Raw genomic sequence first — 16,090 nt, 5'->3', positions numbered from 1 at the left:
CAACAGTTATATCTAAAGATGTATGGTCAAATTTCAGTTTTTGCAACACTTCCCAATATGTATTAATTAAAACAGCTAAAAACAGCCTAGCAGTGCTTGCAGGAGCAGCTGGGCAGTAAGGGCTACGGTTCAAAGTACAGGCAGCCCCTTTTCTCTGCAGGCAGGCAGACGTTCTTGACAACATTCCTTCCTGGGCCCCATTTTACCACCTGCTGCACTGATAGAGATTAGAGATAAGGGTGTCAGCTTAGATTGGCTAGGGGTTCACTGGGACTCACTTGAGTACAGGGCAGTAACAATTATCCCTTTCATACACAGACCAAAATCCCACTAATTTACCATGCCTACTTCATTTTACATGCTTTATGTTAGATCTGAAAGGGGTAGGGGGTAAAAACAACAACATAGCAAATGAAAAGCCACCTAAAGACCTAGACATGATTCCTGCATTTTCACAGACCACGTAACCAAAATACAGGTATTGTGTCTGTGTAAATGGTTCTGTGCTTTTTCTGTAGGTAAATTCATTAACACGTCGGCAGGTAGCCTAGTGGTTAGAACGTTGGACTAGAAACCGAAACGTTGCAAGATCGAATCCCCGAGCTAACAAGGTAAAAATCTGTCGTTCTGCCCCTGAACAAGGCAGTTAACCCACTCTTCCTATGCCGTCATTGAAAATAAGAATTGGTTCTTAACTGACTTGCTTAGTTAAATAAAAAGGTCAAATAAAATGTAACACCTCCCTAATTTGAAATGCCAACAGCCCCCATAGTTTTACAACACACCCCACCCATCACAAATAGCAAATTACAATTTGCAAGAACATGGTAAAGGGGCTGTATGAAAGGAGGTTATATAAACATTGCTATATATCCATATCTCTCTCTCATATATATATATATATATATATATATATATTCTTTATTAGATGTAATAAACCACATCTGTCTGAAATGGGTAAATGAGTCAGGCATAGAGCAAAATGATTCACCAAACAAACCTTTGAAGCTGGAAAAACTACTGACAGTAATTACTTAACTAGGCCTTCAACTGAAATACATTTCAGGTGAGATACACTGGCTATTCTGCAGTATATATTGACAATGGAACATACAGGGAGGATTTCTGCATTTTGAAAATTACATATCTTGAAAACTAAGTCAATAATTGACAAACACCAAAAGATCCTTTTTGGTTGGAGTTTTCCTTGAAAGTTGGGAGACTCAGGATTATGCTCAGAACTTTACAATCAATTCAAGGGACTAGGGCATTGTCTATCAGTGGGCACTGCTACAAAAGGTACATCAAATAGAATGTTCAGACAAATTAAACATGCTGACCTTTCCTGTGAGCCTGTTATGCAACACTTGCACATTTTCTTAAATACAACATTAGTGCTGCTAAACATCAACACAAAAAGGGTGGTCTTACCAGAAGAGCCTCTGCCAGGCTACGAGGGGACACTTCTCCTCCCACCGGAAGTGTCCGAGGGGTGAAGGTGCCATTCAGAAGTAGCTGGAAGTATCGAAGGCGATTCTCTCCTGAATGGATAAGGTTAAGATACCATAAGATATGGTACAATAAAGGTTTGGTGGCACCTTACTGAAATAGAAAATTATATTTCTCAGTTACCCTTTAGTTGACGCCTTAGGAGGTGAGTAAAAAGAACATCATGCACAGCAATAAATACAAAATAATGTATATGCAATAATATGTGATATATAGTGCCTTTACACCCCTTGACTTTTTCCACATTTTGAATTTAACATGGATTCAATTGAGTTGTCACTGGCCTACCCAAAATCCCCATAATGTTATAGTGGAGTTATGTTGTTTGAAATTTTTCCAAAAAATAAAATATGAAAAGCTGAAATGTCTTGAGTCAATAAGTATTCAACCCCTTTGTTATGGAAAGCATACAATTCAGGAGTAAAAATATGCCTAACAATTAAAATAATATGTTGCATGGATTCTATGTGCAATAACAGTGTTTAACATGAGTTTTGAATGTCTACTTCAAGCTCTGTACTCCACACATACAGATAAGTGTAAGGTCCCACAGTCCTGCAGTGAATTTCAAACACAGATTCAACCACAAAGACCAGGGAGGTTTTCCAATGCCTCTCAAAGAATGGCACCTATTGGTAGATGGGTACAAATAAATAAAAAAAAGACATTGAATATCCCTTTGAGCATGGTGAATTGAATTATTACACTTTGGATGGTTTATCAATACACCCAGTCACAACAAGTAAACAAGTGCCCTTCTTAACTCAGTTGCCGGAGTGGAAGGAAACCTCTCAGGGATTTCACAATGAGGCCAATGGTGACTTTAAAACATTGTTTAATGGTTGTGATAGGAGAAAACTGAAGATGGATCAACAACATTTTAGTTACTCCACAATACTAACCTAATTGACAGAGTGAAAAGAAGGAAGCCTCTACAGAATACAAATATTCCAAAACATGCATCCTGTTTGCTTCAGCACTAAAGAAATACTGCAACAAATGTGGCAAAGCAATACACTTTTTGTCCTGAGTACAAAATTATGTTGGGGCAAATCCAATACAACACATTACTGTGTACCATTCTCCATATGTTCAAACATAGTGGTGGCTGCATCATGTTATGGGTATGCTTGTAATCTTTAATGAAGGGGGAGTTTTTCAGGATAAAAATAAATAAAACAAATGCCGCTAAGCACAGGCAAAATCCTAGTGGGAAAACCTGGTTCAGTCTGCTTTCCACCACACACTGGAAGAATAATTCACCTTTCAGCAGGACAATAACCCAAAGCACAAGGCAAAATCTGTACTGGAGTTGCTTACCAAGAACACAGTGAACGTTCATGAGTGTCCGAATAACATTTGACTTAAATCTACTTGAAAATACATGGCAGGGCCTGAAAATGGTTGTCTGGCAATGATCAACAACCAATTTGAGAGAGCTTGAAGAGTTTTGAAAATAATAAATGGACAAATGTTGCACAATCCAGGTGTGGAAAGCTCTTAGAGACTTACCCAGAAAGACACACAGCTGTAATTGCTACCAAAGGTGCTTCTACTGACTCAGGTGTATGAATGTTTATGTAAATGAGATAGATTTGCAAACATTTCAAAAACCATGTTTTCACTTTGTCATTATGGGTTATTGTGTGTAGATGGATGAGAATTATATATTTTTTCATCCAACATGAATTCAGGCTGAAACACAACCAAATGTGGAAAAAATCAAGGGGTATGAATACTTTCTGAAGGCATTATTATTCAATTTATTTAATAAAACAGAAAATGATGGTTTGGAGGAGTTTCTGCATGATTTATAACAAGACATTTTCTCGTGACATTTCATGGACGTTTTAAATCAGCAGCTACACATGGAGATCATTAGCCTAGTTGAAAAATACATTTCAGGGATATATGCCTACTACTGCCGGCAGGTGAAAATATAATAACAAATTGACAGTACTCAGTAGGCCTAAGATTTTATGCATGATCTCCAGCCTTTCTATATAGGCTACCAGTAGGCCTATAAACCAAATGCATCACTGAGCACCTTCTGCTGACATGAGAGGAACCTCTGTCTCTTTAAGAGAATGAAACTGTTACAGGTTCTTGATGTGTCAATTTTAAATAAGATACATTACCAATATTAATGGCTACAGCCAAAGATATTAAGATTGTAAAATGCAGCTAGCATGAACCGGTAAAATATTGTTTAATTACAGGCTGAAAGTAAGCAACTATATTTTGGCTATAGTTTAACATATTTCAAGCCTAGTTGTTTGATTATAGGCCATCCCTGTGCATAGAAAGAAACAAACTAGAAATATAACTAATTCAATGATTACTGCAATAATCAGATATAAATAAAATAAACAAGTCCAAACCGATATAGGCCTAACAGTGTTTCATTTGTATTTTAGTCTAAAAAAGACCGTTCTGCAGTTTGTACACCGTTTTGATGCTCGTGGGCTGAATCCCATGTAAATCGTACTGACATTGAGATGCAATTACTCTGGTAACCAAGCAACCAGAGTAAATGTATACACGTGACTAAATGTTCTCCTCCAAAAGTTTAATTAGTGACACCTTATAAATAAAGGATCATGTTATCACATATGTGTAAATGTAGTTCCTACAACAGCATTAATTGCACATTATTTATAAATACTCTCATATATTTAGCCCATGCAAAGATTGCTTACCTTTAGGATCCAGCTCCACGTGGATGATGTTGCCCATGACAGACGTGTTGTGTAGAGTCTGGACAGCATCCTTGGCTGCTTTTACAGTTCCAAAAATAACTTTAGCTATTCCTAAATGCTTTTTGTTCTTCGGATTGTAGAGAATTTCCACCTCTTCTATGTCTCCAAATTTCTTGCACATGTCAGTCAAAAAACCTTCTCTGATGTTATCATTCAGCCTGGCAAATGTCACCTCCTTGGGTGGAACACGGCCAATGTAACATTCGTCAATCTGGAGAAATAAAATAGTTGCATTACATTATGAATGTTACATTTATGGCATGTGTTGCCTGCCTGGCGCACTACATCCTAAATAAAAAAACATGACGCAATCAACATCAGCGAGGGGGTGTGTCTGCATACCTAAAACTTCGGAACTTTAGAAGGCTGTAACAGACCGAAAATGTCTAAATCATTGCACATTCGTTTAAGATCTTAGTGTTTAACTCATTAGCCTACCTTAAACTTTGGAACCGGCAGATCGATCTCCTTGTACTTTGTCCAGAGACGACCGATTCTTGGGTCTCGGACGATATCGACGGGTGGCATCCCAGGGTTCTGTAGAATGAATGATAAAATGTAGCCTAGCCATTCAAAGTTCTGACAAGCAGGAGTGTTATAACAGGCCGATTGCCGATCAATCAAGTTGATAGGATTTTTTTTTTTTTTTTACATAAACCCTTGACTGCGTTTGTAGCGCCGGGATAGTGACACTTTTGATGCACTGTGTCAGGTGCAGAAAGTAGCGTGTCCTGCCCACTAACAATGTACATTGTGTCAATCTTTGAGGCGAACACTATGCAACAATGTAGGGAAGGGGTTTCTCTTTTCTAATACGGATGTAACACTTACGGGCATGTTAAATGAAGTTCCATCGTAACGATACAGTTTGTGCGATCCCTTTTTCAACGCTGGGTCAATAATCAACTTGAAACTTCTCCAATGGTGACTTCGTTTCTCTCCCGAACTGCAAACGGGATGGTGGTTGTCCATGCCGTTCGCCAAACCTGTAGAAATTTCAAGAAGATGAGAGCAACAGACTCACGCACGAACACTCGTTACATGGTAGCGATAGCCTACAGTAGTAGATGCTTGAATTTGCAAATACTGAGGAAGAAAATGGGGGTCAGAAGAGTATCCCAGTAACCGAAACAGACATTACAGAGGAAAGAAAAAAAAAAGAGCAGGCTTACTTGAACTCTGCTTTCTGCCATGGTCTTCGTTTAGCCTGTTTCTTTCCCCTGGCTTGGACATGATTTATCCGATCGAACGATATTTTAATAATCAAACGGCGAGATCGTTTACCTCCCACTGATTACACTACATGATTTAAAGGATACTGCCTCCTTTTTGCGAGCCAACACATATTGTGCCTCCAGTCTGGGGTTTCGGTCTCTCCCACAATACACCACTATTGAGCTTCCCTTCCCTCATACCATTCGCACTTTCGATTCGAGGTTCTTTACGTATGCGTATATTTTTTAATATTATGGGACAATTTTAAACACAAAATCACACTAATAAATCAAGATATGTATTCATTTTAATGCAAATATTAAAAGTAATTGTATAGTAACTATAGCTCGCACATTGGGCATGTAATAAGTGTTGAATCTACCGCCTACATTTACTCATACGGGAAACAAGATGGACATAGAAGGCAGACGCAACTTCTGTCTAAGCACAGATCTAGGGTCAGTATTACGTTTTAATTCCTGCTTGAAAAGGTTAGCCAAAGGAATTTTAAAACCTGACCCTAGAGCTGTGTTAATGGTGCTTCTCATGAAAACTGTTGGGTCTGTTTACAATATATTACGTAAATAAAACATTACTCAAAAACAGTTTGCAACTGCAGACTAGGACTACATTATAACCTATGCAATTAGTCTGTAATACCCTTATAATATCCAAAAGCCAAATATGGGGAGATTTTGAAGTAACCATTTATCTTAGCCGACACGTTCTGCATTATTAATCTGTTCAATTGTCCTTTTGAGCTTTTGTGTTAAGTATGTAAGGAGATGTACCATCCATTGCATGATATTTTGCAGTGCTTGGGCAATTGGCTGGTTAACAGTAGCAGTTCCACTGGCCAATCAGAGCGAAGCTCCATTTTAGCTTCTGCTATTAGAGGCACGGCTGAGGAATCCTTTAACAGTGAGCAGAGAGGGGGCTGAGCGCGCGCTCAGCAGCCATTTTCCTGAAATGGGACTCAATGGCCAATATGGGTTTCCTTTGTTCCAAAAGGGATCTTATACTTGATTTCCTCATCTCTTTATGGACTATGATAAATTACAATGATTCATCATTGACAGGATTGAGAAGAAGGAAGATAAAATACTGGATGTTATCCCTTTGACATTTTTAACCTTTTTTTCTCCTCTGCTTGGAATCCATCTTTGTCCTAACTAGGTCATGGCACACCCATAAAAGTATTTGTGATTCTAAAGTAAAAAATAGTGAATAAACAGCTTGTAGTTGCTATGAAGAGAAAAAGTATAATGACATTGTAATGGCATTTTGCACTGTAAATGGCCATGTATGATAGCATATGTAAATGACATTTTATTAACTTTTGTAAAATTTTAAATGCAGGAAATGTGCAGTTACTGTTATTAAAATATCACAATTCTGTTTATTCATTGACTTCTATCATACATTGATCATTTATGAGTAATGGTGTCAGTAGAATTGCCACCTCTCTTCAATACATTAATTTGCATGCTGTTTTAACTATATCCATCAGAGGCTAAGTATATTTGCTGCTCTGTCAGCACAAAACAGGCCAGAGAGCAAATGGCCTTTCTCAAAAATGCTGAATCTGGAAATTGGCTGTTTGTTCTCAGCTAACCCCCTTTTTCTACATTAAAGAGTGGTTGCTTCTCATCTTTCACATGGTAGGCTACAGTATCTAGTTACACAACAGACACCTTTAATGCCCTGAAAGTTAGTAAGTATTCTTCCTTCAAATGATGGCTCATGCACTAAATGTGTGAAATGATAAAGGTTCATAGTAAGGAGAAGGCTATAGGCCTACATTGTTTTGGGACATTAGACAGAACGAATGTGAGGGTAACATTTACTTGACCTTGTTTCAAGGGCATATTTTTATTTCTGTAGAATTCCAGACTCAATCCTACTTATTAGTATCCCCAAAGGCTAAGCACATAGATACTGAATCCAACAGGAAGCAGATGAAAAATGAAACTAATGAAAATATTTACCTTAACATTGTGATGAAATACATTTATCAGGCCTAAATGCAGGGGGAAATGGAACGTTTTCATTCCCATCTTCGGATCCTCTAATATTGGCTTAAGGGAAGGGTGGGGATGCAACACCTAAAAAAGGAAGAAAACAATTAGCCCAAAACTATTTCACTTAGTCTTCACTGCTATTTGACCAACGAATAACAAATGCTGAAAATCTTCCATCAGCATCAGTGAGAGCAGTATGCAAACCAACTCCCCTCTCTCTTCCTGAAGACAGAATTGCAGTCAAATCCCTCACCCTCGAATTTGAAGATGTTAAAAGTGAAGCTACACGACATAACATACTGCCATGGAAATCTTGTCATTTTAAAGGTAATGGATTTTGAGCTGTCTCAAAGCATAGGCTATAGTTCTAAACAACAATAATGGGAAAGCTGATTGTTTTAAGAAGCAGGTTCACCAAGGATGTATTTATCCAAGTTTATCTTAACAAGTATTATATTGAAATAAGTGAAATTATATTGTTGGAATTAAATACTAATCATACACTTACAGTTAATTAAACATGTAATCCAATAGAAAGATGTCTTATTGGGAGCACTGAAATGCTTTAAGGGGTCATTAATCTTGTAGACATCTCATTGCTCCCACTTGTCCAAAAAACGACCTTTTTATATGTACTGTTGTTTAATGGCTTCTCTCTGCTGTTCTGTTCTCAATTTCAAAATGGCTTCTTCACAGACAAACGAGATCACTATGTGCTGGTTATGTTGCTGCGCCATTGCTGGGCGAAATAGTCAGTCGCAAAAAATAACTGAGTCTCCCACACAGGTCTCTGTTTGCTCACTGGAAATGTAGCATATCAATGGTGCGCAAGAAATATGACTTCAACGGGTGTGTGTGTATCTGTGTGTAAAAGAGTGTAGGCTACAGCAGAATTCAAACGACAGAGCGGAGAAACATGGCACATTCAGTCTAGTTGCTGGTAGATCTAAACCGGTTTTGGCGAACGACAGTAATCTGAGAATCTGGCCGGTTGCCACGCGTCTGAGAGAACTGCACCCACACAGCCATATAAGGTCAGAAGAAACGATTTCGAACATAGTGCTGTATTTCGTTCAGGATACTCAAAGGGGATTTCAGACTTCTTCGTGCTCTCTCTATTTCCCCTTCAAGATAATGGTTCGATGTTGTATTTCGAGGTGTTGATCAGCTACTCAGAAGATGTTACATGTCAGACAAGCAAGATGTAATCCATCCTATAGGTAAAGCAGAACAATAGGAACAAAGCTGTGTGTGTGTGTGTGTGGTGAGGTTGTTTTCCTGAGTAAGGGTCTCCAGGTGTGCTCGTCTGGCTACAGTTGCTATGCGTACAGTAGTCTATGCCATGCATAATGCTGATCAATCTTAGTCTCTTGATCAACACAGCGGTTGAATAACCTCACTGTCAAAAACAGAGAACAGTCTACATGTCGGAACTGTTTTAGAGTCAACTGTAGAGGAGCTGGGTTTTCCAGGAAGGGTTCAATACCCAATGCACAATTGCTGCGTAAATGGCCAAGGTTAAAAGGATAGTCGAACCATAAGGTCACGAGGCTAAACTAGCCTAAAGCAGCCATCCAACGACGTGTTTACACCCTCTGAAAACAAAATTGATGCGTTGGGCATACCAGATACCAGCAATTGATGGGCCTTTCTTGTAGAGAATATAACATATAGAATATAACCATGCAGACCATTCCATTCGTTCCTCAGTGCTCAAATTATTGCAGGGCATGTTTTTACTATTATAGAAGCAACTAGAGTAGAAGGTAAAATGTAAAAAAAAAAACCATTGTTGGCCAAATGTCTTTCTATGACCGGCAGACCTCTATTAAAAATCCGACTGAATCATAGTAACGTTTTTTTGTATGGCAAAACCGGACAGCTGTTTTTGTGCAATGTTAGCATTACGTAAGCATAGAAGGAACACAAAAGCACACCCAGTGGGGGAAGGGAATGGGCCTCTTGTGCAGAAGACCAACGACTGCTCGCAGTACAGTAGGCTACACTATTTCTCTTTGCACATTCGTAAATACAGAGCCTAATACTCGGACCGTTGCACGTCAAGCTGTTCTATGCAGGCAAGATGGGTATCTATTTAGGCCTTTATGTCAATCTGTTAATAGTTCAAATGATAGCATAACTCAATTCATGTTTATATATTTTGGGGATAATGTTGCTTTCGATAGTTGTATAAAATGTTTTGGAATGTATTTGGAGAGCTGGACACAGGTTACTGCACCATTTTTTTGCATTTAATTTAGAATAATACATTTAAATGTATTCAACCAGCATTCATCGCCTGGAGCCTATAGACAAAATAAAATTGTCTTCAAAATAAATAGACCCAGGGTAATTTAGATCATTTGCCAAATGACTAAACACTGTTAAAAGTTACAAAATGTATATTTACCGTTATAAACGTTGAACATATACTATACATTCAACACGTCAATTTTTCGAATCACATTTTGACCATTCTAATCTGGATTGCAGTCCCACAGAAATATAATCGATTATAGGGAGGAGGTTTTTACAATGATCAAATTGGGCTACTCCCGTTGATTTATGTTGCGTGCACGATGATATTTTAGCTCATAAATTGTGTTAATTCAGTAGGCCTATGTCACAGGAAAAAATATATATAATTGTAAGATTTAAACACAAATGTTGCTTAAAAAATTTATTCGCCTACAACATTATCCAAATCAAAATGAATCCCATGGATCGTTTTGATTTGGATAGTGTTGGAGGCGAATACATTATGTGGAGTCAAGATTTCCTCGAGTTTGGCCTCGACTCCAGCGTCACCATTTGCGCACAGTACGAAATGGACAGAAGAGAGAGAGCGGCCATTTTAGTACCGCTAGTCAAAACTGTATTTTACTCCAATTTAATGCGAATATTGAATGTTTATGCATGTGTTTAAACATAGGGCCTACATTATTCATATGCGTTCACTCTCTTTTCTGAATAGTCTTTTCCCTGCTCCATGACCGCTTGAGAGCATAGGAGTGTTATAGGCCTAGCCCTTCAAAAGGGCAGCTGCCTGTTCTCCAAAGGGCTGAAATAAATCTTAAGAGAAATTGATTAACTGTTATTGGTGCAATAATAACAGAATATAGCCAACGTTATTATTCATATAACATATCACTTCACATAAATCCCACAATTTAGATTAGAAAAACATGACAAAATCCACTGATACAAATGTAGATATTGTGTGTATATTGAAATTGTCTTTATTTTTCTTTGGGTCTATTTATTTTGCCACAAACTGTATGCTATCTAAACCAAATATATCTCTCCTTATCTCTCCTTATTTTTTTTCACACACATACTGCCTGTCAGAAGCCAAAATGAAATATCCCTTTTGGTGGCATTCCTGTAGGTGGCAATGAAGCACTAGGTTGAAAATAGTTACATAAAAGTATGCATTTAAACATAAAAAAATGTTTAACAGTTTACCCAATGGTCTTTCAAATGTGCTTTCTCTTATAAAATGTTAATCAAAATATCATGTTACTTTTGTAAGAAATTGTTTAAAAAATATAATTTTTAATTGTAAATAAATATAAATCAATAAGATGTCTGTCTTGTGTTGTCTTTGCGCTTTTGAAATTGTTGGTGGTTTAAAATACTGACAACTGTCAAAATGAAGAAGACATCTCAGAGATGATGATTTCTTAAAGAAAATTGCATCTTTACACTAAGAAAAAAGTATCTTTAGTACTAAACTGCCAACTTACATTTATTGTGGTTTAGTGGTCACATTTTCAGTATAATTTCAGAGGCCTAGTGAAGGCACACAGGGTGACATAGAATAGCATTTTCATCCATAGTGGTTATATCCCTAACTCTAAGTAAAATAAGAGAGCTCCAGAATTCAAGGTGGCACAGATCCATCAAGTCAAAGGTTACTAGGCCTGTGTGATCCCTGACCCCATCTAACCCCAATCTTCATCAGAGTCCTTGCAATAATATCCCTCTATATCACATAGCACCAATACTTCTCAGATGCCACTGATCATTATTGATTTCTTCTCTGAGAGGGAGGAGGAAGGCACAGAGGAGAGTGAACTACTCAGAACTTTGCTGAAGCACACTCAATACACCTTTTTAAATACAGACAATGCCTCTGTGTGAGCCTCAGCCCCACCTAGTGATGTTAAGGGACAGGCCAGATGACTACAGAGCGGGAAGGTGAGAGAGCACTGCTGTTGACTATTGCATGACAGCTCTTACCACAGAGACTCTTCCGGTGAACAAATTGATGTGGGTGAGAAGTGTTTGGACAGGAACAAGAAGTGGTGAGCAGAGCAGAGGGAAAGACCTGGTTAAGATGAGCCTGAACTTGGTTTCTTCCTTTCCTGTTTTTACTCACTTATTCTTCTCACTTAGCTAAGCTCTGTTTCTTTAAATTAACTTATCGTACAACACTGACATGTGTTTAGACTCAGTTTGGAGGAACTGACATTACCCTGACTTCTGTCTGACGGCGACCTGTTGGACCGTACAGAAGAGATATGACACAGAAAGGTACTATGACAAGCAATGGCACCGCTAAGAAGGGAGAAGAGCTCAAAATTGTTATTGTGGGTGATGGGGGTTGTGGGAAAACATCCCTTCTAATGGTCTATGCTAAAGGAGACTTTCCAGAGGTAAGGACAGCATGGCATCTCTTTAAATATATAAGTATAAGAAGGTAAATGTGTTTGAATTTTATTGTTTAGATTAAGATAATCACCCTTTAAAAATATATTGAATTATGCAGTCATGATTAATTTGTGCCCTGTTGACAGTGTCATCACCAAGCCAAACTCAGAGGTTGGCTGTGAAACTAAAATGTTATGAGTAGCCTAATGATTATCTCCACTTCTCTATCATGAAATTAATATACAAGTATATTGTTTAAATATTTAATCTTACTAAAATGTCTTAATACAAATAAAAACAATTATTCTATTGACATCTCCATTATTTAATTTTGGTCAGCAGATTTATGTTAAGTTCATTATACAAGTTCAGACTGAAGTGTGTGTAATGCCAAAGGTCCAGCATAAACATGAACCTTTCAAATAATGAAGGCAAATATATTCCTTTTACACTGCATTAACACTCCCAAACAAAATCACGGTATTTGAGAACAGAAAAATAACACTATTCTAAATATAGGCTTCCATCTCCAAAGATAATGTTGTTACATAATTAGGGTATTGTCCTAGACAGATATTGAATACATGTACCGGTAGTGTTCTATGGCACTGTATCCAGTTTTGGTTCTATTATGTCTCAATTATGTGCTTTAATATTATCCCATGGAGGAAATGCAAAAGGATTGAAATACGGAATTTCTTTCTCCCTTTGTCATTTCTGTTTAACAGAAGTATGCTCCGTCTGTGTTTGAGAAATATGTCACCACAGTCAAGTATGGAGGGAAAGAGATTAGACTCAACCTCTATGACACAGCTGGTAAGTATTATTAAGTATCTATATATCTAACAGTGTTACATTTCTGCATGTGGGCAGATATGCAGGGTGTGAATGTGGAGTCACTTTGCCTGTCCTGTTTGAGCAGAGGTATTCTGATAGCAGATCTTTGATCAGCTAGGTGGAACATAAAGCTAGAGAAGGATAGAATTGTGTCAGACGTCAATGCATTCAAAACAATGGGTTCAAAACAGAGATTCTGAAAGGGTTTCAATTAGAAACTAATATAGCCACCCGTTTTAAAAAGATAGTCTTGTTTTCTGGAGAATAAGCAGTAAAAACGAACATTGGACTAGGACGAGCACTGAACATGTCTTATGCCTTTCTCTGACTGGCTCCTTTTTCCCGAACAAGGTGTTGTGTTGAAATGTCATAATGGATTATTGTAGAATACTGTCTGACTTTGTAGTTAATAAAACATTTTTGGTAAACTATGAGTATGACACGACATCTCACTGAGCATTACACCTTGCCCTCCTGCAGCACTGATAAGCAGCCGTTTTGTAGAAAGCTGTTGTGACAGGATGTGGCCTAGGCTCATCTATAGACAGAAATGCTGTTTCTATCTGTGTTTGTCATCTGACTGGTCTTTGAAACTTTTAACTAGACATTGTCAACGAAACCTCAGATTATCAGCTGAAATGGCTAGATATTGAATTGAAAATCTTTGTTTTATTGTTACTTACTTGCAAAGTAGTTTCAAAATAATGCCTTACTCTGTTGAAAAGTTTTTTATTTGATTAGGATCATGTCAAACTTGATTTCTAGTCTTTTCAGCTCCTTGTTATGGATTTTAGATTTTTATCCAGACTTGTAGGACACTTGGCTTCCTGAGAAATTAGTTTCAGAAATGACTTTATACTTGTTCTCTATCAATACTGGATATTCAACTCCCCTCTAGATATGCACATGACACGTATTGACTAATAAGTGGCAGAATGATCTACTTAGGTTGTTCCTGGAACATAGTATCACGTCCCAGCACATTGTTTACTGTGAGTCATCACTGCTGCACCAGCCACTTTATTTTACAGGAAATGGAAGTTGAAGCCAGGATGTGGTTTTATAACTCACCCCCAGCATGGTTCTGTATCAACTTGTTCCATACTAGAGTTTATTTTTTTAGATAAAAGTGGAACATTTTAATTTGACATACTTTTAACATTGTTATTTTATGAATGTGCCATTATTTTTCATTCTTGGACTGCAAGGATAAGCCCAATGGATCAGATCCTTGTTTGCCATTGTCTCTATTTCCTTTAAAAAATGTCATCAAACACTTAACATTGTGTATTTCTGTGTACCTTTTTCAGGCCAAGATGACTACGATCGTTTGAGGCCACTCTCCTATCAGAATGCCAACCTGGTGTTAGTCTGTTATGACGTAACCAACCCCACCAGTTTTGAAAATGTCTTAATCAAAGTAAGCTCACTGACCATGATTCATCAACGATATTCCATTATGCAGTGACAGCCAATGACATTCATATTCTGCCCAACAATATCCAACGCTAATGCAGCTCACCACAGAGTGAATTGGACAGGCCGGTGTGTTTTGCTAGGATCCCAGTACAGTGCATAATGAACCTAACATTAACTGAGTGTGGTTTGGTAAACAAACCCAACATTAGTCACTACAGAGAGGTGGAAAAGGATTGTGTGAGTTCCCCTCTTATCAGTGGTTAGACGTCATGTCTAGGTAGGAATTTAGTTTGATGAATGATTGTAAATGATTGACTTTGATATAGTGGTGTACTTTCTTTTGACTCCCTTCGCTACATGTGAATCAACCACAGCACAAACTGGGACTGTGCTGGAAGCCTCCCTCAATGAGCAGGGAAATGTCAATACAGAGCCATGAATGCAAACAGTGTGATAAAGACATGGGGAATGTAGTCAGAGTGAGACGTACGCGTAAAACACTACAGCAAGGGAGGGGGGTGGTAAACACAAAAGAAAACACACCTATTTGTAGAACCGATACCTGGGTGTGTGATGCAATGGGCGTAGAGCCAAGCCAAACAACCTGTCTATGGAGTGTTTTTTGCAATACCAATGTGGTATTTTGACCACCTTCCTTCCTACCTTGACCTCTGACCCCTGACCCCTATATTAACTTTTGTGATCTGCTGACTCACACAGTGGTACCCGGAAGTGAACCACTTCTGTCGTGATGTTCCTGTCATTCTGATTGGCTGTAAGACTGACCTGAGAAAGGATAAGGAACGTACCAGAAGGCTCAAAGCCATGGACCAGGCTCCCATTACTTACACACAGGTGAGGATCAACCTGTCCTCCTGATGAAAGGGTTTATACACATAACTTACGGTGTGCGGCCTTGACTTTAACCATTTCATTTGAATTATGGATGATGGCTTCTCAAATGTTTGATCCTAGTCCCCCTGATTTGCCCTGTGTGTCAGTTTCCAATTCTGATCCAGTACTCCCCTGTCTTCCAATGAATACTCTTTGTTTGGTTTCACAGGGTGAGGAGACCAGGCGGCACATGAGTGCTGAGCTTTATCTGGAGTGTTCAGCCAAATATCGTGAAAACGTGGAGGACATTTTCAGAGAGGCCACTAAAAAAGCCCTGGCATCCTGCCGCAGAGCAAAACACCGTACGAGGAAGAGGCATTGTGTTGTCCTGTGACCTCTTAGTGAAAGGACAGAGGCTTGAAGTCAATTGACACAACAGGACACCCTGTCCCCTGGTCTTACATGTCAAATCTACACCATCTGCTGCTTGTCTATTATAAACAACTGCTTGCCACATCCTGGGTCAACCTAATTCAATTTCATCAAGAGCCTGTCTGGAGACACCGTCCCCAGCCAACTCATGCCCTTGGAATCTGGACAATGATATTCAACACTGAACTAATGTCTGCTAGGGTCGAGATGGTAATCCTGCTAGTTCTGTGGTCTATCCTGGGATTCCAGAGTGGTTTTGTCTCCACGTTAGGCCAAAGTATAAGTGAGAATATGATAAAGTAGATTGAATATGATAAAGTAGATTGTGTACCATAGAATTTTGTCAAATGTCCTTTTTATCAGTGACTGAATTGCTATTTTTACTTTTATAAATAATTTGTTGTACCCATT

At 38.3% G+C, this 16,090-nt stretch overlaps 2 protein-coding genes across 6 annotated transcripts in view; one reads left to right on the top strand and one right to left on the bottom strand.

Annotated features, from left to right (window-relative positions):
• LOC110523727 (SET domain containing 1B, histone lysine methyltransferase) overlaps positions 1–8,452 on the bottom strand; it is a 24,278-nt gene extending 15,826 nt beyond the window's left edge. For 2 of the 4 annotated variants that reach the window (XM_090234734.1, XM_090234736.1), the window contains exons 1-5: positions 5,441–6,308; positions 5,100–5,254; positions 4,707–4,805; positions 4,209–4,479; positions 1,432–1,541 (exon numbers count right to left, since the gene is read on the bottom strand). In XM_090234734.1, the coding sequence (XP_090090860.1) occupies positions 1,432–1,541; positions 4,209–4,479; positions 4,707–4,805; positions 5,100–5,254; positions 5,441–5,501 (696 nt within the window). In that variant the 5' untranslated portion in view covers positions 5,502–6,308. Of the gene's footprint in view, positions 1–1,431; positions 1,542–4,208; positions 4,480–4,706; positions 4,806–5,099; positions 5,255–5,440; positions 6,309–7,471; positions 7,589–8,012 lie in introns of those variants that run through there. The other 2 variants (XM_090234735.1, XM_090234738.1) reach the window with 2 other exon arrangements.
• Positions 7,631–16,090, top strand: rhof (ras homolog family member F). 2 transcript variants are annotated; one of them, XM_021602677.3, is made up of 5 exons: positions 7,631–7,831; positions 12,886–12,973; positions 14,305–14,414; positions 15,134–15,268; positions 15,477–16,090. In XM_021602677.3, the coding sequence occupies exons 1-5, from the start codon at positions 7,772–7,774 to the stop codon at positions 15,639–15,641; spliced, it is 558 nt and encodes a 185-aa protein (XP_021458352.1). In that variant the 5' UTR covers positions 7,631–7,771; the 3' UTR covers positions 15,642–16,090. The 2 variants fall into 2 exon arrangements, with proteins under 2 accessions (XP_021458352.1, XP_021458351.1); XM_021602676.3 differs by lacking the exon at positions 7,631–7,831 and adding an exon at positions 11,531–12,162.

Source organism: Oncorhynchus mykiss, chromosome 5 (assembly GCF_057628025.1).
Source record: "Oncorhynchus mykiss isolate SJ-2025 chromosome 5, ASM5762802v1, whole genome shotgun sequence".
In the NCBI taxonomy this organism is placed as follows: domain Eukaryota; kingdom Metazoa; phylum Chordata; class Actinopteri; order Salmoniformes; family Salmonidae; genus Oncorhynchus; species Oncorhynchus mykiss.
The sequence above is the reverse complement of the archived record's forward strand: the minus strand, read 5'-3'. Positions and strand labels throughout refer to the sequence as shown.